This window comes from Anopheles bellator, chromosome 2, assembly GCF_943735745.2.
Source record: "Anopheles bellator chromosome 2, idAnoBellAS_SP24_06.2, whole genome shotgun sequence".
Lineage (NCBI taxonomy): Eukaryota > Metazoa > Arthropoda > Insecta > Diptera > Culicidae > Anopheles > Anopheles bellator.
The window spans coordinates 79,377,254-79,405,077 of record NC_071286.1 but is presented as its reverse complement, the minus strand read 5'-3'; the positions used below and the strand labels follow the sequence as shown (position 1 = coordinate 79,405,077).

The 27,824-nt window shown below is 48.0% G+C and overlaps 6 protein-coding genes across 6 annotated transcripts; 2 read left to right on the top strand and 4 right to left on the bottom strand.

The window, feature by feature from the left end:
- Nucleotides 1–524: 524 nt before the first annotated feature.
- On the top strand, nt 525–2,663 carry LOC131208621 (uncharacterized). Its single transcript, XM_058201421.1, has 3 exons — nt 525–617; nt 681–1,216; nt 1,369–2,663. The coding sequence occupies exons 2-3, from the start codon at nt 685–687 to the stop codon at nt 2,196–2,198; spliced, it is 1,362 nt and encodes a 453-aa protein (XP_058057404.1). The 5' UTR covers nt 525–617; nt 681–684; the 3' UTR covers nt 2,199–2,663.
- A 64-nt stretch (nt 2,664–2,727) lies between these two features.
- On the bottom strand, nt 2,728–6,603 carry LOC131208622 (putative defense protein Hdd11-like). The gene is made up of 4 exons (XM_058201422.1): nt 6,459–6,603; nt 3,628–3,841; nt 3,433–3,563; nt 2,728–3,044 (listed from the first exon to the last, which is right to left on the bottom strand). Exons 2-4 carry the CDS (start codon nt 3,833–3,835, stop codon nt 2,880–2,882), a joined length of 504 nt encoding a protein of 167 aa, XP_058057405.1. The 5' UTR covers nt 3,836–3,841; nt 6,459–6,603; the 3' UTR covers nt 2,728–2,879.
- Nucleotides 6,604–7,861: 1,258 nt separating this feature from the next.
- On the top strand, nt 7,862–13,051 carry LOC131209122 (uncharacterized). The gene is made up of 8 exons (XM_058202112.1): nt 7,862–8,628; nt 10,171–10,745; nt 10,816–10,971; nt 11,034–11,109; nt 11,198–11,530; nt 11,610–11,801; nt 11,875–12,258; nt 12,332–13,051. The coding sequence occupies exons 1-8, from the start codon at nt 8,443–8,445 to the stop codon at nt 12,605–12,607; spliced, it is 2,178 nt and encodes a 725-aa protein (XP_058058095.1). The 5' UTR covers nt 7,862–8,442; the 3' UTR covers nt 12,608–13,051.
- Nucleotides 13,052–16,353: 3,302 nt separating this feature from the next.
- On the bottom strand, nt 16,354–17,241 carry LOC131208144 (uncharacterized). The gene is made up of 2 exons (XM_058200793.1): nt 16,526–17,241; nt 16,354–16,411 (listed from the first exon to the last, which is right to left on the bottom strand). The coding sequence occupies exons 1-2, from the start codon at nt 17,239–17,241 to the stop codon at nt 16,354–16,356; spliced, it is 774 nt and encodes a 257-aa protein (XP_058056776.1).
- Nucleotides 17,242–19,805: 2,564 nt separating this feature from the next.
- On the bottom strand, nt 19,806–21,435 carry LOC131210066 (uncharacterized). The gene has a single exon (XM_058203259.1). The coding sequence runs from the start codon at nt 21,420–21,422 to the stop codon at nt 19,971–19,973; it is 1,452 nt and encodes a 483-aa protein (XP_058059242.1). The 5' UTR covers nt 21,423–21,435; the 3' UTR covers nt 19,806–19,970.
- Nucleotides 21,436–22,749: 1,314 nt separating this feature from the next.
- On the bottom strand, nt 22,750–27,458 carry LOC131209054 (ethanolaminephosphotransferase 1). The gene is made up of 6 exons (XM_058202025.1): nt 27,057–27,458; nt 26,570–26,638; nt 25,730–26,182; nt 25,329–25,664; nt 25,094–25,270; nt 22,750–25,006 (listed from the first exon to the last, which is right to left on the bottom strand). Exons 1-6 carry the CDS (start codon nt 27,108–27,110, stop codon nt 24,935–24,937), a joined length of 1,161 nt encoding a protein of 386 aa, XP_058058008.1. The 5' UTR covers nt 27,111–27,458; the 3' UTR covers nt 22,750–24,934.
- Between the last annotated feature and the right edge of the window lie 366 nt (nt 27,459–27,824).

Below are 27,824 nucleotides of genomic sequence, written 5' to 3'. Positions count from 1 at the left end.
GATCACAAAACTATGTAACATGTTCGGTTCTTAATAACTTTACACAAACAATAGACATACAATATGCAATATTCGAATTCACATATCGATCCCACTTAGTTCTTATGTGGCGAAACTAGAGTCCTTGGGCAAAAACTTCAATCAGACGAGAACGAAGTCCGTGCCGTGCTGACAACTACTGATAAATTTCTAAACTAGACTGATTTCACAAACGACAGAAAAATCCCATTTCGTACACCTAAAATGTATGAAAATCTAGGCAAGCTGGGTCAGAATCTTGATTGAAAGTCTAGCTCGGTCGTATTAGTTGTCAAATAAATTTCTTGCACGGGTAACGAACGTTTGACACATTACCATGCGTGAAACTGGTTTAAAATATGGCAAATAGGATAAAGCAATAACGTTGGTGTACCTTTTTTAAAATCGATATTTCGGAAGTTGATGCTATAGATCTTTAGTTAAATTAGAATTTAGAAATCAGCTCAAAATTCCCTTCCTTTACTTCATCATCATCATCAGAAATCATCAAAGCTTGACACCATATCGGATGACAGTTCGATTGTTTTCGTTAGTACTGCGGGATTCGGCGCCAGAACGGACTGGCCACAAACACTCTGGTACGTGCAACACGCCCCACACGGATTGAAAATCAAAGTTCTTATATTTGCAAAATATTCCAGTGCCATGGCGAAAGCCCACGATAAAATAATCTACGACATGTACAACCCCACCCGGTGCAACGTGTGCTTCGCGCTAGACGGCTTCCACCCAAGACCACCCAAAACGAGCATTGTGTGCACTTGCCAACTGGCCGTCTATTGTAGCCCGGAACACCAAGCGTTAGACAAGCCCATACATTCCGAATTCTGCCAGGCTGTGCTGCGCGTGGTGCGCAGTGCTATGGTTGACCACATTCTTGCCGTTGTTCCGGCTCGTTTTCACGAACGGCTGAGCGGCAACGAGAAGCACAAAATCGTCACTTGCCTGATGTTTATCTTAGAAAACCATTTAAAACGACCGTTGTTCCATCACGAGGCTGAAATGCTGAAGTTTACTGTGGCGTGTAAAGTTTGCTTCGAGTATCACCGGGAACGGCTGATGTTTTGTGACGACTGTAAGCAGGTTGCTTATTGCAGCAAGGTGCACCTGGAAGAGGACAGAGATAACCATGCGCAATGGTGCAACGCGTACCGAATTTCTTCCATGGTGGATAACAGTAAGTAGGAAACCCCGTGCACGTTGACTGGTATCGATTCCTGTGACCGGTGTGGTATTGTTACAGAGAGCAACAGAAGATAAACATTGCCAAAAAAGAAGCAAATTGAAAGTATCTGTCGAATAAATCATGTACTCTTTCGAACGTTCCAGAGTGTGCTGCAATCGATCACGATGGGTCAAGTATCACGGCCCTTGACGAAGACGATCTGAAGGCGTTGCCATCCAACGCGTTCGAGTTGGCGAGTAAAACCCTACGGCGAACCGTAACAAACCCCAGCGCAGTCAACGGCGATCCTCTGGAGCCAAACCAGGAAGTGGAGAATATTAAAATCGCCGAGGAGTTCAATTATGTCGGTAGCATCCTATACACGCTACGGGCTACAAATGTGGCCGAGGAGATACAGGACACACTGAATGTCTTCATTGTCGGTGCAAAACGAGAAATCTTGTGGTTCACTAAAGTCCACTGTGCCGCGCTCTTCTTGTATGTCCCAAAGTTGCGGAAGATCACGTTGCACTTCATCGGTCCGCAGCTGTTTAAAATTGGTGAATGCACGCTGAATTACGACGATGGGCGACACGTGAAGCTCAACTATTACCCCAATGTATATCACCAGCTAGCGCCGAATGTTGCGCTCGGTGATCCGCATCTAATTGCAATTTTCAACTGCGGATTTCACGAAAACCGGGGATTCCCGAACGATACGTGGCCCATAACGATCCAGCTTCTGCTCGACATTCCCAACGTGCCAATAATGTTCACGTCGTACACTCACAACGAAGCGCTCGAAGATCTCACGGTGATGATGAGTGAAGCACGTGCAACGGGCTGCCGTGAGCAAGTGACGGTAATTAAGCGTGGGCTAGTGAATCCTTTCCGTGGTGGCATACCGTTAAAAAATTACGAAACTATCGATAGCCCGGAAGAGTTCTTCTACAACAACGGATATTTGTCAATCATCAAACGGAAGCGATCGTAAGGAAGCAACATTTTGAAGTACAATTTTATGTCTATGGCCATCGTAACTATCTTTATAAGGGCGTGTTTTGCTCCCCAATCTTTTGGTATTGGTTTACCATTTCAATCCAGTTTAGAATAATGTACAACCTAACGGTGCCATTTGAAGACCGATCCTTACGATTATGAGAAGATCCACGATGCCATTTTTGTGGCTGCACATTTCATTACAACTCTTTATGTATTTTTTAAGTTTTGGAAAAACTTTATACAAAAGAAGCATTTGAATTAGTGGCTAATGCCAAGTATAGCACATACGGATTATTTACATGCGCTTATGTTGAGGGTTTAAGCTCTACACAAGAATCTACCTAAACAAAGGGAAAACTGAGAATCTTACATCACGAATTTATTTCTATACAAATGTTTTCACTATAGTGAGTGCTAATGTACCTCGGAACTATACAATTTTCAATAAAACGTACAATGTTCATGCAATGTTTCTTTCGGTTACAGGATTTGCGAGATGGGGGTTTGCTGACCCTCGAAAGTTACAGTGTCGATGGCGATTTATTGTCATTTGGATAAAACGTATGAATTGAACATTCGTCCAGCTATTGTCGCTAAATACTAATGTCAAAGTTTTCGGTCAAAGCAAAGCTTCGTCGATCCTGGATCCCCACTATCCGGACCAAAGAGGCGATTAGTTCACCTTGAGGAAGTCGGACGAGTGCTTCACCCAGAAAACACCACCGTTCAAGGCGATCGTGCAGTAGACGCGAGCCTGCTCGCTCAAATCACGCGGAGCAATCCAGTTAAAGCTGATGGCATTCGGTGGGTTCGTAATCTTCTTATGCGTAATGGCGGACTGCAAAAAGAAACGGAAATGAGAAAAACACCAGATCACACTCTGTTCACTGCTATTCTAGGAGGGGCAATGTAGTAAATTGTAGTGGGCAAGTCCTAGAGGTGTCAATGTACGATCGGATCTCGTCCGCGAAGAAGTGAAAGGTTCGATTTGCGCCGCAAAGCCGATTAGAACACGGGGATTTTATGGTAATTCAAGCCGTCGCCGGGGGTCCGTCGTTGGTTGCTAATTTAAAACCGCTGTAGACACCTCTCCGTGTTGCCGATCACGGCGATACCGTTGCTAGTTGATCACGACGATGTTAATGCGCCAATTCAATCGTGCATAAAGCCACCCAGATTGTACAAACTGAGCGATGGAGACAGGGAAACTGCTATACAGCACTTACCGCCTTCGAATTACCGCAGTCCAGTTTCTGGACGAAGTTGTTGTTTGGTGGCACGTCAAAATGTCCGACCGGTGTGTCTCCAACACGCGTTTGGCACAGCAGACCCTTGATGGTATCTTTCGCACTGTTACCTGGAACAACAAGTACGTTAGTCCGGATGTTGGCAGTCAAGGAAAGGAACACACGTTGCCTTACCCTTCACGGTGATCGTGACACCTTCATTCGCTCGGATTTCCTTCTTCGACAAAACGATCGTGTATGGGGCAGCCGATTTTTGCGGTTCGGTATGATGCTGCGGAACCATGTCACCGCAGGCTCCGTCGGGTGCTCCAGTTGAGTAGCTCAACGCAGGCGAGGCGCACATGGCCACGGTCAGCATAATGCACGCAAAACGGTAAGCCATTTTTCACTATGTAACGATTGAAGTACAGCATTGGCTGTTAGTGTTTGAAATAATTATGTCGACTCCAATCGTTGTCGTATAATTATCGGCGGAATCGAGAAAGTTTGAAGACTCGTTGTGATCGCGAAAGTAGTTTATTGCCCTCATTCGTCATCAAATCAAATCAGCGCTACAGAGGCTAAGCGCTATTGGATAACATCGAACTATTTTTTGTCGATCACCTTGGGGGTTTATGATCAAATAAAAAGACCCAAATCGTGCGAAAACCTTACCAGTTTTGGAGTACCATGAAGTGGAATGCATTCACTGCATTTTACGAGTTACTACAGACGAGATGGCAAACGAAAGTGAAACAAAAGACAGATGGTCACCATTAAAAGCGACATCGGGGACGGGACGACGATGATGTCCGATATCGATGGCCGCAGCCGGAGCCCCGGTCAACCGGTTCTCGCGATGTCATTATGTAGGCGAGCATAGGATGCTGTACAACTACAAATTAACATAAAAGGCGGACAGCAGCAGGTATCAGACACCAGATTGGCACCGCCGTGACAGCTGGCCACAACTGGTTCCAGCGACTTTTGGGTCAATGCTGACCTGCGAATACATAATCACATAACCTACGGCGTGATTGCCGTCACTATGCGGACTGTTATAGGGACTACCTATCTCATCGTAGGCCCGTCGTGTACATTTCCGTTCTCATACTTGCGGCGCCTGCAAAGAGCCCAAGAGCTAGAGGCAAACAGAATCTGCTTCATCTAGAACCTAGAATCAAGAAATCAATCACTTCGCCTACGGCCGGGTGGGATGAAGTGGCTTGGCTATGGCAATTTCGGGAGACCTTGAAATCGTAGATCGCTGTTCATTAGTAGCGTTGCGTACCTGCGGTCATTCACCACTTGTAATGAGGACGGCATGTTACGGAGGACCAACGAAGGGAGATTTGGTTACACGCGTAAAAAAACCCAGAAGCACAGCCCAACGCGAAAAGAGATTCAAGTTGAACAGGTTTTTGGTGTTGCCAAGATTAAATTTAAAAAGACCTTTGCCCAAAGGAAGGGATAAAAACCTATCCGACATTCGATGTTACCTCTACCGTAACGAACCGATCGAGCGCAAACGAAGGGCCTCAAATATTTTAGAATTAATTGCTCCGTACGATCAACAGTTCAGTATTGTTTCGTTTCAACAAAAGCATTTTTTTATAAATAAATACAATCTGGAAGGCAAGAAGGTCACGAGGATAAGTAAGTAACAAAACTTTTTCTGCCCACGAACGCAATCCTTCAACGGAGATTTTAGACCCACTGTTTGCCAATTCCCCCATCTGCAATATAATCCATCATCAAGCGGACCACTAGCAACGTGGATACAAAACAGCATGAGTTCCAGCGAGGCAGAAGGGCAAGGCAACTAACATTTATTTTATGTGGTCGGTTTTCTTTCGGCCATTCAGCGAGCGGGTGACACTGAAGACGGATTGCGTACGCCGAACCGGAAAACCTTCAAATTATATAGCTGGAGACAGACCGTGGCGGTGACCGAAAATCGTTTGTCAATTTCGCAACCCGCAAAACAGCGTCGTCGCCGGTGGACAACACTTCGTGGAGGCTGGCGATCGCATCACACTGATCGTGCCCAAATTTATGAAACGGTTGTACGTCATGATAGCAACCTCTTCGCTAAATGCAAGGGATTGCATGAATTAATGAATCCCCGCGAAGGTTAACAGCTTTGTTTCGCACCAGTCAGGAAGCTGCAAGTCATTGGCGGCGCATGGCCAAGATGGAGGTGACCGGTTGCCACCATTTGTCGGGCGATAGCTTCGTGATGACCGACAAGGAAGCGGTTTGATTGCAAATGCATTCCCCGACAAGTGGAAGTGATTTTCTGAAACAGTTGATCGCGCAGCTGAGCTTGTTATAATAATTGCTTCATTCAGTGTAATTAACACATTGTTAATGGTGCTACAAAGGAGGAACATTAAATTTAACAAATTGTAGCTCGTTTCTAATGACTTTGTAATGAAAAAAAAAATTACATTTAAGCACAATTTCTACAGATGGATATTAGCCTCACATTCAAACGGAATTGCAAATTAGCATACGTTTGAATGCGGGAACATAGCTTTCCGGTTCTGTTGAATGACTGCATCCTCTACCACAAGGTTTTATTAAATTACTTTCCTCTCCTGGCATTATGTACGTTATGGGAACGAAGAAACAATGGTTCGCATGGTTCACTCGTTGTTGTGAATCGTGACGCTCGACGCTGCTTGCTAACTACTGGCAGTTATCTGAACCATGTGCGAAGACCCTACGGGCTACATAAGTAAAACTAAAAAACCCCAGGAAAAGGAAACTGTAACGTACTGTGGCGAACTTTGTGCTGTGCTAACTCTTCTCTTGTTTAGAAACTCGCCAAAGGTCATTGAAGCAATCTACCCGCACAAAATGGCTCACGGGTTCCGATCCGATTTACTTGTGTCACTTCAGCGGTTTCCGTAACACGGGGTCATTCTTTGCCCTTTTTCTGTGACGGTTACCAAAACTTTACTTTGAAGGCCTTTTTGCCAAATTTCCGGTCCGGTCACAAGCAATGATCGTAACAAACTTACCAGTGTTAGGTAGAAACGGTAAAAAAAAATTCACAAACACAAAAAACAGCAGCAAAAGTTACAAAAGGACAATCCGTAGACGAACTCGCAAAGCACCCCTTTGAATTGATCCTCTCGAATCGAACTCAAAACGCGTATTGAAACTCGCGATCGCTCGATCGGAGCTTTTGTTGCGGGCCGGCGAACGGGTTAGCGATCGTACGCGCGGTCGACGATCGTTTGCGTTCGTGTTGGAGCCAAAAAGGCGCTCTCTCGCTCGCTGCGTTGTGTTGGTTGCGCGGGGAGATTGCTTGGGGCTGCCGAATTCTCCATTAGCCAGGCTCCAGTAACAGGCAAAAAGCGAGAGTTCTCGCGGTGGGCTCGACCTGGCGGCGTGCAGGTGTATGCGTTGGTCGGAAGGTCTCGATGCGAGTGACGTAACACGAGTTTTGTGGCCCGGCGTTCGGAATGATGGATTGACTGATAAGGTAATTAGTGGCCGCTAGTGGGTTTCTCTATGGGAATGGGTTGCCGTGAATACAGTATTGGGGGGATAAGTGTTACTCATCGTCCTGATTCGTCGTCACCTTGATCGGTGCTATCGGTGATCGCTTTCCAACATCCTAACGAATAAGTAAAACATTTTTTACACTCACAATACAGAATATAGCACAATTAGTTTGGCTTGAGGAAGTGAGTAGAAGGGCAAGTGACTTTGAGCCATAAAAGACACTTCCGTTAATACGAGCGATCCGCGGCTGACCTGTTAAAATTCAGTACTCAACCTTTTACTTTTACTTTGAAAGGCATGTCTTCCGGTTTACGATGCACTAACGGAACGTCACGAGGACTGGGGATCACATTCCAGGAAACCTGGGATGCACTTTAAAAATATCACCCAGTTTTGTCAACGGCGTTTGAGTAGGCCAAGAGAAAATCATGTAAACGGGGCGTGCGGCACTTTTCGGTTCATCTGCAACCTACGGCGTACCGGTAGTATAACTTTAGGCGCTACGTTCTGTTTTGAAAAACGCGCGCATTTTACGGTCGTTAAACACGATTAATTATTTGCATGTAATTATTCAATATACAACACGTCGTTATGCTCGCTCAAGCATTAAACTAGATGAGTGCACTAGCAAACAAATTTTATTGTTAGAAAATGCAAGTAGTTCCGTTGGCATAAATATTCTGGTTCGTGGTTGCGGTACAAAACAGCGAAATTAATCCTTATCACTAATCAATTGGTGCCGTACGCACGCAAACGATACACAGTAAGTAACCATGGAGACGCCTGCTACCTACAGTAGCACTTAGTGTGTTGGTGTTCACGCATCGGGTACCGGCACCGGACGGATCGATCTCACCATGTGTGGCCAACCGGGGGCACCGGGGTCTTCAGTTGTCATTTGGAATCGGGCCGATGCACACCTCGCTGCGCTGGGACCCTGAGTGTGGCACCAGTGCCTCTGTAACCTGCTCCGCGAAAGCGTCCGTCGTTTGATTTTTATCAGCAGCACGTGCCGTGCTGCAGCGGCGTGTGGACTTAACACGGTCCAATGCACAACCACGAGAGCTGATAGTGTGTTGCAGTAAAGCCGCAGATTGGAAAGTAGTTGGAACGTCGAAGTGATTTCATTTTGCTGCGCTTCGGTGTGCTGCCGAGAGCGCCTTGGCCTTGTGTCATCGTCTATATTTACACCCGGGAGCATCACGGGGGTGCCGGTGAAAAGTAGTGGCCTCGAAAGAGAATGAATTTAGCCCCACTGCAGGAAACGGAAGCGCAGCATTGATCCAAGAATAAACGTGAAAAAAATTTCTTCTGCAGCTCACTCCGGCCCGTCGTCGGTGTGAGTGTTCAGGAGCCAAATCGGTGTCAGTGACCGAAACCGATCGAACATCGCTCTCCTAGGATTCGAGTGTGTTTGTGCTCGATTTGTGTAAAAAAGGTGCAGTTTGTTAAGAGATACTACAGCATCAGCCCCGGCAGAAGGTAGTCCAGAAAATGGCCGGCATACTGTTCGTCGTCCACATTCCGTCGGCCCGGTACGAGCGGGAACTGAGGCGCAAGGAGCAGGAGCGGCTCGCCAAAACGGCCACCGCCACGACCGAGGACGAGAAGGACACGGAGAACCCGTCCGACGAGACGCAACCGTTTGTGACGCCTCAACCGAAAAAAATACAACCCAAGGTAAGGAGATCGGTCGATCTCTGCCATGTGCTCGATGGAGGCCATTTGCTAGCTGCCGGCCCCAGGACCAGAATTGATTGAACGCCCTTTAATGGAGTTGATAATGATAGACCGAACAGTAATTGTCCCCTGGCGAAGCAATTTGCTTACCGGAATTACGGCTTGTGGTGGCTCGAGGAAGAAAGTGCACGTCTTATCAGTGCTGGGCAGGGTTCGTAATTAATTGTTTGCTCCTACAGTTAGCGGCCTGTTTGCTGATGCGAGAGACCTTTGAAGCAGTGTACACTGCACAAATCGATAGATCGCATTGCATGGTAGGAGCAAAACGGGGAAAATGGCGCGAAATCATGGCGTGAAAAGCCAGAAAAAGAACATATGGAGACAATGCAATGAGGAGAATGACGAATTTTCTATGACCAACATATGCTTCGTTCGGCGTCGGAGCCGCATTGAAACGAAGGGATTGCGAATGTGGGATGGTGTCATTTCCGCCGATCGTGATAAGATTAACTAGAAAGGTGCGCCCACAAAATGGATTGTTCAATCGACCTGGCGTAAGTCGGTCTTCCATGATGAGTCGTGGTTCCGATAGAGAGGTATCATAAGTGCCCTCGAGGGTGAAATTAGAAAATGGAGCATAGATGCTTCCAAGTTTCCCTTTCGGTTTCCGTTCACGCTGCTCGTGATGGTCTCTATTTTGTGTGACCTCGATTTTTCATAAACAATCTGTTTGCACAGATGATTCGAAGCAAACAGCAGACGCGGGCGGCAAGGCATCAAATAAAAGATCACAAACCAGCCACTGTTTTGAAATGCGTGTGCGTTCGATGAGAAAGCGTTCATCTTGTCACGTTTGATACCAACAGAAGAATGGAATATTTTAAGAATGGAATATGAATATTTTCACATCTCGAGGAAGTTGGACTGTGGCACAAGGTACGTGCTCTACGGTTCTTCGGTCTTATCACACTGACAACAAACAAACGCATTTCACTAGCCTCTTGCTATCTTGTGAAGCTAGTTTGAAGAACGATACGATGGATTACTTCCAGTTACATGTGGCGGACAGCGTTACAAAGTGGAACGTTTCGGTTCCTCAAACACACCAATGCCATTTTCATTCAAGACCCCGTTTTGAGGGGATTGATTTAAGAAGACATTTTTAAATTGTTTTTGTTTTACTTGGGAGAACAATTGATTGCTTTTATCACATTCAAAATAGCTCATGCTTGTGTTCCATAAAATGAAAATAATTTTAAATAAGTCTTTCGTTTTACTCTTCAAAACTAGTAGAAGCGTCCCCGTGGGGGAAATGGATGTACGCCATGAAATGAAATGGATGCACATGTTGAGAATTCCTGTTAAAAATAACCCAACGGAATGATTCCATACCGAGCCGGAGTGTTGAAGATTGTCGCGAGTGTATAGTCTCAGACTCTGGGCATGACTCAGACCTTTCATTCACACGTTCACGGCGACGCTACGCTATTGATTAGTTTTCGTAATGAGGTGAAAATCAATAATTCTCTTCCCAAATGGCAGGTTCCGCGGTCCAACTTTATCAAAGCGCCCGATGACGGTGGCGATAAAAAGGCAGGAATACCCATTGCTCCGGTGATCAAGTTTATCGATCAAGACGGAGAAGAAATACCAAAGATTGAAGGTCAGGAGAAGGAAGAGGATGACACGAACGGCGATAAGGATGGAGGCGGTAAGGAGAAGGATAAAAAGTCAAACTTTCTGGCGGAACCGTTCGATCGCGCTTCGGCGTTGCGCAAATCCTGGGATGGATTCAAAGATTTGGTCAGTTCGGCGCGCAAAGAAAAGACAGCCCGCGAAGAGGCTGCCGAAAAGCTGACGCTCACCGGTGATTCCTCTATGGAGGAGATTCTGAAAACGATCATCTCTGAGAAGCGCCTACATACGGCGGCCTGGATCGAGACTGATCAGGGCAATGGATGCCACATCATGTTCTCCATTCCATCGGGACCCATCTGTGACGATGTCATCTACATGCTCAGCTCGTGGGGTGTTGGCCAACGGTTTAATTCTACCATCTCGATCACTTCCTGCACCCTGTACAGCCAACCACCGGAGATCGACGAACAAGCGGATGAGTAAGCAAACACCGCCGCCATTTGGCCCCAAACGAAGATGCTAATTAATTTGTCATCGATGCCATTGCAGGGCCGCCTCGGATGCGAACAAAAACAACGAGGACACCCCGTGGAACGCCTTTCTTTCGACGGTTCGCGCACGGCTCAACGTGGCACAGATTGTCGAGGAGGTGAAACACGATGCACACATTTCGTTCGATTTCGTCTCCATGCTGGTGGTGGCCAGGTAAGTGAGGTTGTGCAATAAAGTGACACGTGTAAGCTAATGAAATGGGCGCAATTTTACAGTATTTTGGCTGCTTTCGGTTTGGTCGAGGACAGCTCGCTGTTTCTCATCGCCAGTATGCTGATTTCACCACTCATGGTAAGTCGCCTGAATGTAGGCAACTCGGGTGCTCGCTTCGGTTCGAAAAGTTCGTTTCTAAGTGCACGACTTCTCTTTCATCCAACAGGGACCCATCATTTCTGTCATCTTTGGAACCGTCATCAAGGAACGTAGCCTCCAACTGTTGGGCTTGAAGAACGAGCTTATCGGCATTATGCTCACCGTCACCGTTGGGTTCATCTTTGGGCTGATCGTTTGCAGCATCGACGATCGGTACGGTGTCGGTGAGGGCATCACGCACGAAATGTTGGCCCGTTGCGAAACACACTCTCTACTGGTCGGTATTGCCATCGCCTTACCATCCGGAGCGGCCGTGGCTATTGCCATCCTGGGGGAAAACATAGGTTCACTGGTAGGTGTGGCCATTTCCGCTTCGCTCCTTCCGCCCGCTGTCAATTCGGTAAGATAAGGCTGGCCATTTTCGATGTTGGCAGTAGCATGGCAATAACAGGTTGGTTCTCTTTTCCCCAATTCCGTAGGGTCTTCTGTGGGCACTGTCGTGTTTGTACTTTTTGTTCGGATCGGAAGAATCACGATACGGTACGCTGATTAAAACACAAATCTACTCCGAAAACCAAGGCATCGAGCTGCTAACACTCGGATGCATGAGCATGTCGCTTACGTTGCTCAACATTCTCTGCATTTACTTGGCGGGCGTAGTGTTCCTGATGGTAAGCACCCCACCCTAGTTCTCTGAACGAGCAGCCAAGTAATGGATTTCGTTTCGTTACTCCCATTCTTCAGATCAAAGAGGTGGCTCCGGTTGTACCGAAGGATCAGAAACAGTTCTGGAAGCACGACATCAAGATTGCGCGCGACTATAACCGCACGCTGCACACGACAGACGGCATGTCCATGTCGAAACACCTGATGCAGGAGCTAACCACCCTTCATCAAAACGACACCACGGGTAGTGGGCTCCGGGGCGACTTTCTGCTAAACTCAGCCTCCAAGGGTGGCCACCAGAATACTTGGTCACCGCGCCATAACTACCACCAGCGCGATCGTCGGCCAACGGTGCAGGAACTGGAAGCACTCTACCTAAGCCTATCAGCCAACACGTCCGAAAATCAGTTCCACTACTCGGCACACCCGACCGGTCCACACTACCTTGGCTTCGATCGACAGGTAAGTGGATGATGCAACCCTACTCTAGCTTTGGTCTGCATTCTTTGATCTCCTACTCCCCTCCGTACTGCAGCAATCGACCTCACCGACGCACATGCGCCGCATGAACCCAGGGAACGCAGGAATTGCACGGCACGGTCGCTTCACGGAATCGCTTCGCGGAGCATCGGTACCCCTAACGAAAATATTGGAGGACGTAGCGGCCGGTACATCGAAGGGTGAAGGCGGACACGTCCCTCACGGGGATCGCGGTGGCCGCACCTCGAGCCGCTACGGTATTCCCGGGTTCAAGCGGAGCTCAAAAAAGTTCACCGTAACACCGGCCTACGATCCGATACAGAAGGAGTGAGCCGCGATCGGCTTCGCATGTGCGAGTTCACTATCGTGTGGCTAGAGTTCTAGAAGCTTCCGGTTCGGGTTTCTTGTTAGTAGAGTGTAGGTTTTAGTTTTCGTCGTTATCAGTTCGTCCACTCTTCGTTTGTTCGTAGTCATTTCGTGTAGATCTTTTTTTTGTTTCCCCGTTTGCCGTCCGTTTGCTGGAGTTCTCATTGAGATTGTAAATAGTTGTTTCGTGTAAGGAGCTAGCCCCTAAGAGTGAGGCATAAGAAAGGTGAAAGATAGGCCGGGGGCAGGTGCAACTGTGATGCCAGCGCCTGTGCCGTGTCCTTACGCCATTTGGTGATCGTCATTTAATTACTGTGTACTTAATCGGCCCTCGGGCGCGCCGAAGCTAGGAAGAAAACAAAATTGTCAAACGTACAAAACCCGTCAAAGCTAAACACGCTTCGTATCTGGTAGGTAATAAAAGTTTAAGAATGTTGTAAATGAGAAAGAGTGAAGTCGTTTCGTTTGTCGTAAAACGCAGAAGCGCGACACACTGCCCTTTTCCGTGGGCAGGTGGTTTTTTGAAGAACTTTTTACTTTAGACAGTAGGAGAATCGCCGAGCTAATTCGAATCCCTATACCCATTTTTTATATATCATTTACTCTGAATTCGTTGATCTGCATATTTTTGAATTTATTGTTAAAATATCGGGACTGAAAAGCTCGCTCTCCCTTACGGCTGGACTGAGCCGGAAGGTTAGGTTTCTGTAATAGTTTCGAGTGCACCGAGAGAGGTTTCTCGCACCTTTTCATAGGGGCCCAAGCAAACCAAACCATGCATATCGAAACTAAGGCACAGCAAACACTCACAGACGTGACACTTCCTTCCTCCGCGCGGGCATTTGTGGCATTTTTGGGTTGACTTTCTCCCACGGCCCTCCTCGCTAACGCTTACCTACTACGGCGCGGTCCCACTTTCGGATGGCACCCTCCAGATGACCTTTTCACGAAGCGTTTTCGGGGGTCCCTGTGCTCCGATCCCCATTACTACCGTGTCCAGTCGGATCGGTTTCGTTTGCACAAATCGATTTTCGGATTCCGTTGCATGTTGGGACGCGTTGGCCGCCGTGCGGGTCTCCGTAAGGTTCCGCTCGAACACCAGTGCATCCGGAGGCACAGTGGCCACATTCGTGCGCTTCGTGCTGATGGTAATGGTTTCGTTTTTCACGTTGTTCGAATTTTCCAGCCGCTCGATCTTGATCTCTTCCACGGCGTATAGGGGCTGGTGCTGTGCGTTAGACTGGCGCAGCCCCTGAAGCTGCTCCTGCTGCCTGTTGTGATTATCGTCCACGCGCTTATCATCGACCGCATCGTTATCCTTCGTGTTCATGAGGAAATCGCTGATTTCGAGGAAAAACTTGGCCGGCACATTGTTCCCGTTCACCTGCAGCATCGAAGCTTTCTCGGCTGACGAGGATTCCGGTTCCTGTTGCTGCTCCGCTTGTATCGGAGCGATCCGCGTCGGAATACCCAGTAGACGTAGAACGGAGTCACGTATCAGGTGTGCCATATCGGTCTGCTGGAAGTGTCCCAGCTGAGATTCGGGCAGCTGAAGCTGGAAGTTTTTAATCTTTAGCCGTATATTGGTGCCTCCCGACACCTGGCGCTGATCGTAGATCACTTCATCAGGGGCGTCGTCTGCCGCGCTGCGTCGATCATCGGTACCACTGTCACTTTCTCGTTTCACTTTCCATTCCCCGGTGGCCGTGCACCGATTTCCGACCAGCACCACCAGCAACAGCAGGCAAATCTGGGCCATCCCAGAACACCGTCCAAACCGCGGTGCCGCAATCGGCGTCATTTAAGTTGCACTCTGTTGTGGAGAGTTTTATTGTGACTTTATTAGATTGGTTCGCGCTTCGCGCAACGCGCCAGTGTCACCTGCCAGAGAGCTCAGCAAACACAACGTCCACACTTTACACACGTCGTCGTTCGATCGGATGTTGATCGTACCAGACCGTTCGGGCGAATAACGCGTGTCTGCAGCGAGACGCCATCGCGATGGGGCCGGCCTCACGAATTGGGCAACTTGGGAAACGACAGACGAAAAAAACCGACGCTTTTTGGGATGGAAATAAGGCAGGAGCGAGAAAAAAAACACAGAGTCGGGCTCACCAATCATACTCCATTCGGCACGGTGCCCTTCCCCATTTAATGCCGCTTGACTGCAATCCTGCCCCTAAATGGTATTTTGCATTGGACATGTCAATTAAAGAATAAAGTTTCAGACAAAACAGTGCGAAGATCATCAAAATTCACGATCAGAAAGCAAGGGCTCATTTGTTTTTACGGACGGCACTGTCTTGCGACCGATCTATCAGTCGGAGTCGCCGTTCGCCATTAGAAGACGTGTTGGCGCTCGGTGGATCGGGCCAGATCGTGAACGTTAGGAATCTGCCACGAAGAAATTGCTGTCATGGGGCCAAAGAAATGCCAACACGAAGCACGCTCACGTCATGTGAAAGAAAAGAGAAACCGGAAAAAACAACAAACGATTCGAACGATGCGTGACACGCGAACCTCGAAATGGGTCCGACAATTCGTCAGGGATAATCTTCAAACGGAGCGTTTACGTTGGTGATTCATAAAGATTTGCGAGGCGACAGAAGAAAAAAAAGTTTCGTCCACAAAAAGTGACATCGACTGCCGCTGCTAATTTGTGCAAATTATACGCCGGATTGGGTGATCTTCGCACTCCTTGTTTGGTCGTAATTAAGCGTGCCAAAATTTAGCCAATGAGTGTAAATGGGATCCACTTAGTAAGGGTTAGCGCAACAAATAGGCCACAAAATATACTAATTTAATGTTAGACGGTAAAATATATAAAATTTGTATGGCCGATGCCCACCAGGAATAGAAGCTGCTTTGAAATTACTCCCATTAATCCATCAATCAGCTTACTCCGATATTAACCCTGATGGTGGTGTGAAGTTACGTGTGCAACAAGGGAGTTAGTTTTGCCCAAAGCTTTTATTACACATCAGGCACATAATCATAAGAATGATAAAAAGCCACTCACTTTATACTCATTACAATCGTTTGCCCTCAAAAACTTTATTCGTTAAATTTTTAATCCCGTTCCGATTAATCAATGATGCCGCTTGAAAGGATCTTTTGTTAATTGCAAACGATAGTATTATTTAAAGATAAATTATTATAAAACCGGTAGCGAAGAAACCGTAAAAGCGTGGTAACAATCAATTCGACGACCCTTCGACGGTGCGGTGTTCAAAATCAGACGTGACCCAATTCTTGTTCTCTTCACACATGTCTGAGCAGTCGTAGTGTCTTAATATTACATCTCTTCCTTCTACCCTGTGCTTTCCTATTTGAGAACCAAACAGGAAAGTACCGCTTGGCTGGGATTTATAAAACAGGTTTTCGTATTGCGACGACTGCAACCCGTTCAGCTGTTTCAGAGTGATGTTTGGGCTATTCAAAAAACGAGCCACCAACTTTACAAACGTATTTGAAAAGCTGTACGACGTGTAACCCATTTGAATTCCGAAGATAGATTTATTCGATAGACATTTAGTTACGGTGTCATCAGTAGCCGAGTACAATGATTGTGAGTATTCGCAAAGAGGATGTCCTTCGATTGCTGTGAAAAGTATGTCTTGTCACTTAACAAACTAATCCCATTTTTCAGTCCATCATTTTCCGCCCTATTGTTTTGTATCACAACAGCTGCATTCAGCCAGTGCAGCAGCATCAGGGCAGGAGCACGGTACGCTTCAGCAGCGGTCTCAAGAAGTTTGGCACTTTGTATCTAAAACGGGAAAACCAGGGAAAAGAACCAAATTACTATCACCAAGACCATCCTGTGAAGCTTGCCAGATTGCATGGCGGAAGTGACCGCACGTTAGTTGGGCGTTTGATTTACTTTCGCTTATGTTTGCGCTTCCGCTTTCCGAAGTTTGATGTACTGCGAAGTGGTTTGGCGTCGACAGCCGCCTCGGGATCGTCCTCGTGCGTCTCGTTCGAATCATCCTGTTCCACGGCGTCCACCACGGGAAGAAGTACCGGAATGGTTTGCTTGGTCGGCTCGGCACCATTCGGATTAACCCGGAACGGTATCTCGGAGTGTCGGTTGGTGAACAGGAACGACAAACCCTGCCCGAGCAGACTAGCCGGAAGCGATGCTTGATAGGCGAGATCGTTGGCCACGAGCGGGGCCGACGGCACCTCCGTCGTACTGGAGGTGGTGCTAGTTGTCACCTTGGTGGGCGTGGATGATGCATTTGCCGGGCCACCCGTTTCGTGCGATTCTTCGGAGATGTCGTACTCGGAACCACTACCACCAGTCGCCAGCTGCGAAGCGAACAGATCGAGCAACGTGGCTCCGGCCACGGCCGTGGATGGCGCTTCCGGTGCGGGCAGCGCCAGCAAGACCCCGTCTACCGAGACGTGAACGTTGGCCTTTCCCGTCTGCCGTTGGTCAAACACTACGTCGTACTCGTTCTCGAAACTATCGTAGTCACCGTCGTCGTCGGACAGCAAGCTGGACACGGGCAGCGATTCGAGCTGGGCGACGGTCAGGACGATCAGCAGGAGCGTTACCAAACGATGGCGACACATGATGTTGGCCACCAGCAGCATCTCAGTTCACGACTTGCTCCCGACAAGGTTCGATTGGAAGTGAAGATTCTAGCACCGGACCCAAGGCCCGATACCCGCTGGACTGCTGGGCACCGGTTTCTCGCCGTTCTCCCGAAGAACGGGAACGGTCGTCCGATCGGGCTCGGATCGACTCTCGTGCCATAGCGTTTGCATTATGTGTTTTGTCTCACGTGAAAGCACAGCATAACTTTCGTCCCGTCATTTACGAGCCCATCATAAAATCTCGGCACAGCGTCGAATAATTGGAACCGATTGGAAGCTGCCGGCCGTCCGAAGGGATATTCTTGGCTTTCTTTCCATATACAGTGCCATTCACTTTTTGTACTATGAAGCTCAGTGTCCTCAGAATCGTTTGGTGTTTTTACGATGGGCCAAATCTCAACTTATGGAGATGCCTTGACGTTAAGGCTTGAAACAACCGGAGGTGGAAGTAAGTAAAGATTTAAAACAACGAAGCTAAACGTGATCGAGTGGAAAATAAACTGTTTCAGAAATGTCTTGAACAATTAACATGAAAAATAAATAATGAAGATTCCTTGATCCTTGTTCAGATTACGCAAAACAGCTACGGACAATTAAGCGGAGACGGACAGTTACGGAGAGACAAACCTAGGTGAATTATCCTTTTTTCTCACGATTTTGTATTTCAATTACTTTCAATCATTGGAAGTAATTTTTTTCTCGTGACAATGCCTCAATAGCGTCGGTCATTGTAAGTCCCGCTGCTTTGGCATGTCTTGGCTTCTCGATTATGTATTTCATACGCGCGGGCCGCAGATTCCAACAGGTCCGAAGTCGAAACCGTGGCCGTGGCCGTGGAGTCAGCGGTCAAACAAACGTGTGATTTGTCGCGGTCACCGTGTTGTGGTGGAGTGAAAAACTGGTCCCACAGGGAGCCTCACCCGCCGCCGCCCGGGGGATCGCCATCAACCGTGGGGCCAGAGAGAAAGCACAACAAACTTGGTTGGCCAAACCGGACTGTGGAGAACGGAGTCATCTCAACAGAAGGCACCGGGAAGAAGGTTGTACCGCCGCCCTCCGTGCATCCTCTCATGCCGCCGGGTGGGGGCTCGATCGTCAAACTCTCCCCGCCAAAGATACATAAGGCCGCCCCTGCCAGGGGTCAACGTAACTAACCGTTTCTTTGCCGTTTTTCCCACTTCTCTCCTTTTGTTTTGGTATCTTTCAACTCCTTCTCTTTTTCTCTCTCTCTCTCTCTCTCTCTCTCTCTCTCTCTCTCTCTCTCTCTATCCCTCTGTTTTGCTTATTCATCTAGCAGGCCGATGATACTATCGGGAGTTTTGTTTTTGTTTTAGATCTTTGCCTTTCGCGGGTACGATCATTAACGCGATCGAGAATGGTCCAAGTGGCCAACCTAATTGTCACTCCTCGAAGACCTGATCGACCTGAAGCAGTGGCCGGCCCACAAGAGGTCCACAGAGATGAGAAGAAAGTTACAATATACAATACGCTTCTGCACCTTTGGACTAAATCTTTGACAGGATACGGCGGATCGCGTGCGGCCAGCAGATGACCCTCGCGCTGGACCTATGCTCCCATGCTCCCCGCCCGGAAGCTATCACGATCCGGTCCGAGCGTTGGCCCCCCGCGGAGAGCGTGAACGGTACTTTGGGTTTTTCTCTCCTCATTCGTTTCGTTCCAACATAAAAGATGATTTCTTTTCGTGTTCCAATCGCTACTGGTTTTGCTCCTTTCGCAGAGATGACGCAGTTAATTGATTTGAACTGTTGTTGACTGTGACACCTGCGCGTGGCCGCGGAATCGGGGTGATTCCAGCGCATGGTGGTTTGTTAGGACCCTCCTTTTCTAGATCGAGCAAATTGATCGTTTACTTTTAAGCTCAAATTGGTGATTTAATTTTTTGTGCAAAGTTTTAAGCCTAATTCATTTCTCACTGTTCGGCACCACTTTGCGTTGACCTTGTTTGATTTGCTTGTGCTCTATTTACTAAACCATTCTGTTTCATCCGTCCTCCAAAACCATGTGACCATGTGACCGTATTCTGGGTTTGGTCACGCAGCGACTACATCAGCGAGCACACATCGCGAGAAGATGATCTTGGCGGGCCAGAGGCGACCGGCGAAGCGGCGAATCAAATTGTGACATGTGCTCGATAACAAACATTCACCGGAAAGTAGGTCGCGGAATATAACGGGGCATTGGGCCTGCCGGTCTGGCAGGATGTTCAAACCTTTCTTTTCGTTCTAAATTAAGGCTTCGGTGACCGGTGACCATTTGCTACGACGGCGCTGACGCATTCAGCAATGCCTCAGGCACGATCGTGCCCAAGTGAAAGTACCCTCGGGGTTCGGGCTGTCACTATCAGCTTTCACGGCTCGTCGCGGCTACTATCACAAGCGCGCGAGATTAGATTAGCCTTAAAATAGGCCCCACGTCCCGGAGGGGGTTTCGGAATCGGATTGGATTCCGCGGTCGCCACGCGACTCGCATCGGCCACTGCAACGCAATCTCCGCGTGGTACGATTTCAGGGGTAGAGTATGGCTTTTATTTGGCACGATGGCTTCAATAAATAGAACGTTTACAAAAAACAAAACTACACTAACCGCGCTTCGCTCTCACTAATCTTAGCAGTGGAAAAAGAAGAAAACCTTACTAACAGCGGCAATCCGCCACGAGCGGAGCTTCAAGAGGTAGGTACACACGGGAGTAGGCCGCGTCGTTCGGTTCACGGCCGCACAAACTGGCACACTCCGTAGCTGTCCCGTTTCCGATCCGGACCGCACTGCTCCTGTGCCCCGAGCAGCCGCAGCTCGTCCCCCTGGTCCTGGTGTGCCAGGTCCAGGTCCAGTATCCCCTCCGAGGCGTCGTCCGGTTGAAGCTGTAGCTGGGTCATGTCAACGTCGGATCGCAATGGTGCGTACCTTAGGCTGTCGGGGGAGATCGAAGCATCGTGAGAAGGGTAGCGAGTTCCGGGATTTGCGAGCACGGCCGGCACTAGCAGCAGGCCGCCATCGTCGCTGGTCTCGCCGTTGCGTCCGTACGGCACCGAGTCGCTCCGATCACTCGGCAGTGGCGCAGGAAGTAGCAGGGATCGTTCGCCGTCGTCAACATCACCACCGGCATCAGGATCACCATCACCAGGGGTCAGATTGTTGTGGTTAGTGGCGCGACTACTGGCCGCAACTACTGTGTTAGTATCATACCCGATCGGAAGTGCCCGTCCGCTGGGCAGCCCCCATCGTCGATCGGTGTCGATCAGCTCGAGGGTGGGAAAAGCACGCGAAGCAAGTGGATAGTAGTTACCTGAGGCGGCCGGAAAACGGACCACACTCGCCACCGAGCCCGCTACACCGGATTGTTCTACACTGAACGGCCGGAACGCATGGCCTGGCTTCGGCATGGCCACCCGCTCATTGCCACCGTCCGCGCTCCGGGCGCTGCTCGATAGATCCACCTTGTACGGAGTGCGACCTTCGATGAACTCCTCCGTTTCCAGCTGAGCCGCCCGCTGGCCGTGCTCCTCGTCCAGCACAATCACTTCCGGTGTCGGTTGGGCCACCTTCTTCTGGGCACCGTGTGCCTTGTTGTTCTTGCGCTTATGCGACGACTTCCGGTGGTGGTGTGGATGCTGGTGGTCGGCGGCGTACTTCTTTTGGGCCGAGCGGTTCAGCAGATCGAGCAACGTCGCACCGGACGATGATCCGGACGGTACGACCACGATGACAAAGTTCTCCAGATCGGCCCGGATGTTGTACTCGCCCTCCTGGCGCTGATCAAACGTGATCGTCTTACGGGGCCGCTTCGTGGTCACGTTGGGTGTCGCGCTGCTGCCACTATGTTTTTCGGTGGTCGTCGATGTTGCGACCGTTGTTGTCGTTGGCGGACTTTCCGGTCGTTCGATCGGTGCTGCGGTGGTTACTTCCGGCTGCACCTCATCATTGCTTACGGCAGGCTTCACCGGAACTGCTTCTGCGATCGTTGGCTTAGAATCTGCCGCTGCTGCAGGCTTCTCCTCAGCGGTGGGTTCAGTTTGTGGTTTCGATTCGGACACTGCCACCGGAAACGCCGACTCCGTTACTACGGCGTTGGTTTGCTCGTCTCGTCGGATGGTCGGTCCAGCGGCCACCGGTGTCCCCAGAGCTGCACACAGCAGCACCAGTACCGCAAATCGTAACATTTCGATGGGGTTTGACTCGCGCGGTCTATGCTGGCTCAAGATCAACGAACGACTGCGCAGCGGAATCGATCGCCACTTATCTCCGGGGCGCGGAGTCTTGTGGTGGTGCGATCGCCGTCGAATCGCGATGCCCGGAGAGCGCGAGAGAGTTTTATTTGAAGAAAACGGCGACCAAAAGCTCGTCCCCGCCAAGGGGCGATCGCGAAGTTGAGAGAAGGACTGGTTTTTTCCCCCTGAAAAGAGTGAGTAGAAAAACTCTAATTGGAGCACTTTCCGCATTGGAAGGGCCGCTGATGGAGCTGTGGTTTGAATGTTGGTGGGTTCGGAGACCTGACCCGATCGAATAGTAAACATGTACTCAGTAAAGAATTAAATTTATTTTTCTATTTTTGTAACTGAGTTTTAATAAATGCTTGAACATCATAGCAAAAATGTTCATAAATATTTAAGAAGACGCACGTGTTGAACGTTTGTTAATGGAACGACGGAAACCAATCCGCATATTTTATTCAATTTCCTGATGACCCCAAGAAGGAAGTGTTAGCTATTTTCTCGCGGATCTCAATGAATATTGGGGTCACTAATCAAGTCAGTCAAGAAGGAAGCACATCCGTCCGAGCAAATTTCCATGTTGAGTCTGAGCATAATTTCGATTAGCATATCACTTTCCCGGTAGCGCTCTGAGCAGTGAAAACGAGTGAATTTCTCGTGCCGTCCATAAGAAAGGTAGGGAAAGCATCATCACACTGCGTCGTGATCATCTTATGCACCGATTCGAGCGGATGCTGCAGTGAGAACGGCTCGAGCTCTGTGAGTTAGAACATAACGGCACCGTATCTAGCTACCGGACCAACAGGTTAATCTACGGACGCTTCTGGAAAGGAAAGTAGTCGGTTTCGATGAGTTTGGACAGAAAAAAAAACAAATCGAGGCCACTCTTTAATGTTGATATTGGAAGGTCTATTTCGGAGGCTTGGACGTAATTAAGCGCAACGCTAGAAACAACATTTCATAGTCGCTTAAGGTTACCCCACGAACGATGAGCGTTAACGATGGCCTCACGATGTTGTCACATCTCAAGGCGAGTTTATAATTTGTCAGCTATTTTGCTAAGTTTAACCCAACCAATGCAGTTTGAGAGTTTGCCAAATTCAAGCACGAATGTCCTTCGTTCGGTTTCGAAACCTTCAGCATCGTTGTGATAATTTGGCTCATACTATGATCTGCAGCCTGGAAAGGATTGGCAAGTGTACGAGCTGGACAGAGAATAAAAAGAAAAATCTAACGAAAACTCATCGGTTCATTATTTACTTTATTCGCCTTTTGCAACGGTACAATCGAAAGATAAATAAAACGTTCGCTAAGGCGCACGTTCTTCACTGGATGTGCTAATAATTATAATTTCCTCTCGTGAGAAAGAACACAGAACTGTACATAAAACAAGACATTTGTGATGATACCATCGACTGATCGCTACGAACGGAAGTCATGGAAGGTTTAAGGTTGGGGTTGGAAACGACCGTGCCATAAGTTAGGGGTTTGCGATGGCTGTTATTTGCAAGATATCGACATTTGCTGGCGTAAAGAGAAAGAGAGTAATATGCCGGGGCTTATATATTTATGCGTGTGCTTGTATAAGTAACGGTAGGACAGTAGTAGCGTCTGTCATGCTTTCTCGTTTCGAGCACTAAATGTGAGTTGAGTTTGGCCCGTATCCTTACGGCAACCAACGGCAGACAGCAATTCCTTCGTTCCGCTCGCGCCCCTTGATGGCTTAATTTCCTCGCGTCACATCACTTGAAACAGGAGTAACACTTTACTCGTTCCGTTGATCCTTCGAATGTTAGCTGGCCACACAGTTCAAGCTCTTTACGAACGTTTTGATATAATTTTAATAGATTACGTGGCACGTGCACACTAGTTTATCGAGTTCAATAGAAATGTTAGTTTCCCATACGGTATGGCACAGAACTAGCGAGTGAGGTGAGTTAATAAATGCACATTAGACAAAAAAGACTATATAAATAAAGTTAGAATCTCGGGGCCATACGCAAAACGCACTGCGCCATTCTGGTGTATCTGGTGTACCAACCTTAGGTATCCGACCGCTATTAATGTGCACATCCCTTAACATGTCTCCTTGCCCTGCCTATACAAGATTTAGAATTTGGTACCAAACTGTTCCGTTACACTACGTTTTAAAAGTTGCTAAAAGGAACATAAAAACACACAGTCCTGGGGCTTGGGACATGAAATTATCAGGCAATTGATCAGGAAGCTAGATACCGTATGTTGTTCTTCTACACATTATTGTCATGATATTTCCATATGGAAAATGTTAACATGTGTACAAAGCAGGGACAATAAACGTGTTTCGAGTGGGAGTTCATGGCGTTCCTTCTCTGCTTGTGCCTTCAGGTAAAGTAACCGTTGCTAAGTTTTCAAAAACCTAGTTTAGAATTTGTGACGTTTTCGAAGTGAATCCTGTTCTTTTAATTACAGCAAAAAACCCTGATTAAACAGTTATTGTTACATCAAATTGAACTCATTATTTTCTAATTTCGTCATTCCTTAACGAAAGGGCGCGCATATTGATACGAATTCATCCTAATACACTAATGTAACTTATCGTTCGATCACGACGTAGCTAACCGGACACACAGGTCACTGTTGCTGTAAATGTATTCTTTGGAAAATTCATTTGTCCCTTCTCGCACTTTCTCGTCTCAATTAAAGCAATCGATAACATAAATTCCCTCGCCTCGGTCTCGGTCGTGTGATGTACTGAACAAAAAATGCGATCGAATGAATCATAAATATAAATATATGACGATTTAGCACCGATTACCATCGTTGGCTTGAACCCGTGCACCACAATAATACCGACCAATAACACAGCGCCTTATCATCTGCTATTTGTTTCGTTTTCGTTTTGGTTTGTTCATACTGGAAATCAATCGCGCTCAATCGTTGGCGTCGCAAGCATGACAACGTAATCAATATCCATTTGTCGGTCAACAACTCCCCACAGACAAGAGAACGGTCTACACAGAATTAAAGCAATAACTTTCGAGAGGTGTAGCGGTGTAAAGTATTAATCAAAACAAATCTCGGAGTGGCCGTGGTTTACCACTTGCAGGTTTCAAAGCGAGATTGTGCTCCTATCTAATTACAACACCTAATGCAATATTATCAATTAATTGTATAACTGTGTCACATTGATCAAACCAAATGAAGCAAGCGGCCAAAACAAAAATAACGATTAAAGAACACGCGCTGTCTTACGAAGGAAAATGTTGCCCAGGAAGCGATGTCATTGATCAACTGATCTTAACTTACTGCTGGCGAGTGTGTCAAAAGTAAGGCGAATGCACGAAAAACATGAATCGCCCCGCTTAAGTAAGGCTGCTTCCAAGTGAAGGGAGGGCATCCAAATAGTCACGAATTGACGGGGCGTCCTGATTCCCTCACGATATTGACGGTTGCTCCTAGACAGCGCGTAGTAGTGCCTCCTATTCTTTGGATTCATTAGGTTTTGTCACCAGGAAACATTTTCGGTTGAAGTGTTTGCACATTTGTTGCACCTGGAATGTACAAGAAATCGGATTTAAATCCCCGCTCCCAACTCTAACGAAGCGATTAAGAAAATTTGGCGTGAAAAATCGACTCACCACACCACTACCGTAGTGCCAGTGGGCCAACGAAGAACCGATTACGAGTAGATACAACAGTGGCCTTTCGAGGAGCGGCATCGTGAGGCTCATCAGTACCGCCATTCCTAGCACGCCCGTCATCCAGTTGAATGTTTCGGCAACCGTGTTCGACATTTGTGAAACAATCAACCGGCACTGTGAAGTCATAGTGAAGATCAGTTTGCGAACGATCAGTTGGCACGATAGTACTTACGCTGATGTTACTGAATATCGTTCCGGTCATAATGTAAACGGCCCGGGGGTCACGGTTCATAATGTCACCCGGCGAAACAAAAACCCACAGCAAGCAGACGAACATGAAGGTACCGTACGTGAACAGAGGTCGCATGGCTTCCTTGTAGGAACGCATTTTTCCCGTGCGATCCTTGTACGATCGGTACATATTGTACACCACCATGGGCAGATTGGACATGGCGCTCACGTGAAGGCATAGCTCCATCAGTTGGCCGGCTGAAACACCCCACGGCATCGGCTCCTTCCACAGCTGATAGCCAAACTTGTACGTGGCGAGATACATCAGCACCGAGCCCTGGAGGGAAAGTAACTATAGTAAATAGCCTATTTCAACATCACCCGTCCTTGGCGCCAACTTACCCACATTCCCAGATCGTATCCCCACGGCAGATACAGCACACCCGTGTTGTACTTTTCCCAGTGCGAGAGGTAAAAGTTGAAGAAAATAGTCCACATAATGTAGTACATCCTGATCGGCGGAACGGACGTTGGCCCGCGACCGAAAATGCTGTACAGGCAGGCAGGAATGAAGAACGCAGAGTACGAGTCTAGCCCGTGGTCGAACAGTTCACCCAGCGGGCCAGACAGCTGAATGCGGCGCGCCTGTTTGCCATCGATACCGTCCAGCGTGTAAGCCAGAAAGATGTTAATGGCTGCCGCCGCCCAAAACCAGTTCGGGACCGGCGTTGTGTCCTCCAGGTCGGTACTCGCCCAGAATCCCCAGTCGTACCAGGACAGTATGACAAAGTTGGCCACCGTGAACAGGAAGCCGGCAAATGTCATTAGATTCGGGGCGACCCATTTTGGAAAGTACTGCGGAGGGGGAAATAAAAAAAACAGAAACATCGATCATACGTTGTGTTGCACCATTCGTAATGGATGATGATTTTTCGGCACACAACTGTACACCATCATTGTGGCCAGTGCAAACCGGAACGTCTTATCGGCGGCGTGTGATGCAATTGGCGCATTAGTGTGTTGGTTTCTTTTTTTTCGTCAATTGCAAACAACACTTTTGGGTGTCTTTCCCAACGTCGACGATAAGGGGAAACATTCCCGCCGGACAGGTCTAATCAATGATAACGGCATTTATGGATCTTCACGTGCTTCGTTCCAGTCGCGAGGCGTTGATCGGAAACCATTGTGCACCGATGAGTTGAATAATTCTGAAAGCCGCCATCAAATGTATTGACCGCTTACCTCTACGAGCCAATTCCAAAACGGGTGCATGACGTATATGCTGAGCGGTGACGTATCTCTGGCATTGTACTGGAAAAGAAGAAAATAAACCGTCCGGTTACGTTCCTAGACACATTGCCCTTTGATATAACTGACACAATTTTTCAACGGATCCTTTCTTAATTGAGTTTCTTGATTATTACTAAACACATTTTACGCATTTCCTGTCTCGCGTCACGGCAAGGGAACGCGACACTCAAAGTGATTAGCTCTAAAAATAGACCCCACAAAACATAGAAATTGCATTCGGCCACAGGACTATTTGGTCGATACGGTACGACGTATCGGTTCCCAGCTGATGGCGCGCTAACGAAGGCGGCACCATTGCGTGATGCGTGGATTAATAAGGAGCAACAAAGCAACAAAGGACCTGCCACATCGGTCCGCCCTAAGGTGCTGCAGCGAGACACCTCCAAACCGATCGTTCTTACATAATATTGGTCCTTACCTTATAATTATCGAATCCGTTCAGATGTTGCTGGGAGAGGTAAAGGTCGCCCATCGTTCGAACGACGGTGGTCCAGCAGCTGATTACTGCGCGAAAGAGCTAATTGAAAATTCGTGATTGATCTATTGATCAGCGCAGCCGGTGACTGGACTTGAGCACTTTTGGGAATGAGTATTTGGCTTGGCGCAAATGTCCGAAAAGTTGTGCATGGGTTAAACTTGCTTGGCGCACTACCGGGTTGGGCCAATTACAGGTGGCGAGGATATGATGTACCACGAAGGAAGCGACTAATTCGCCGGCTCACCACGGGCGCCGATTTACCGCCGCTCTACAGCACACTTCTACGATAATATCGGCACTTTCAGCCCGGCCGTGGCATTAATCGGATGAGCCCCAGAAGTAAGGTTGGGCCGCCTTCGGGCTTTTCACCGTAATTGCAAGGATATGGTTCGACTCACTGCGTTTTTCACCGCTCAGCGGTTTGGTCGCATCGCCGAGTGTAGTTTTTCAAATGTCAAATGTCACAGCTGTCAAACGGCGACTGTAGTAGTGTTGGTGTAGCAACAAACCAAAGTGATGAAAACATGAATTTATTGCCCGAAAAACATAATTAAAAACGCCAATGACGATTTCATTTCTGCAGTAAATAGTTTAAACTTTTTCCTCAATGCTAACTTGTAAAGATCAAAAACGTTTTTGATTGAATAAATTTAAAAACCGGCAAGATTGTACCCATCTCATTGAGCTCGCCGATTATAAAACCCGCCC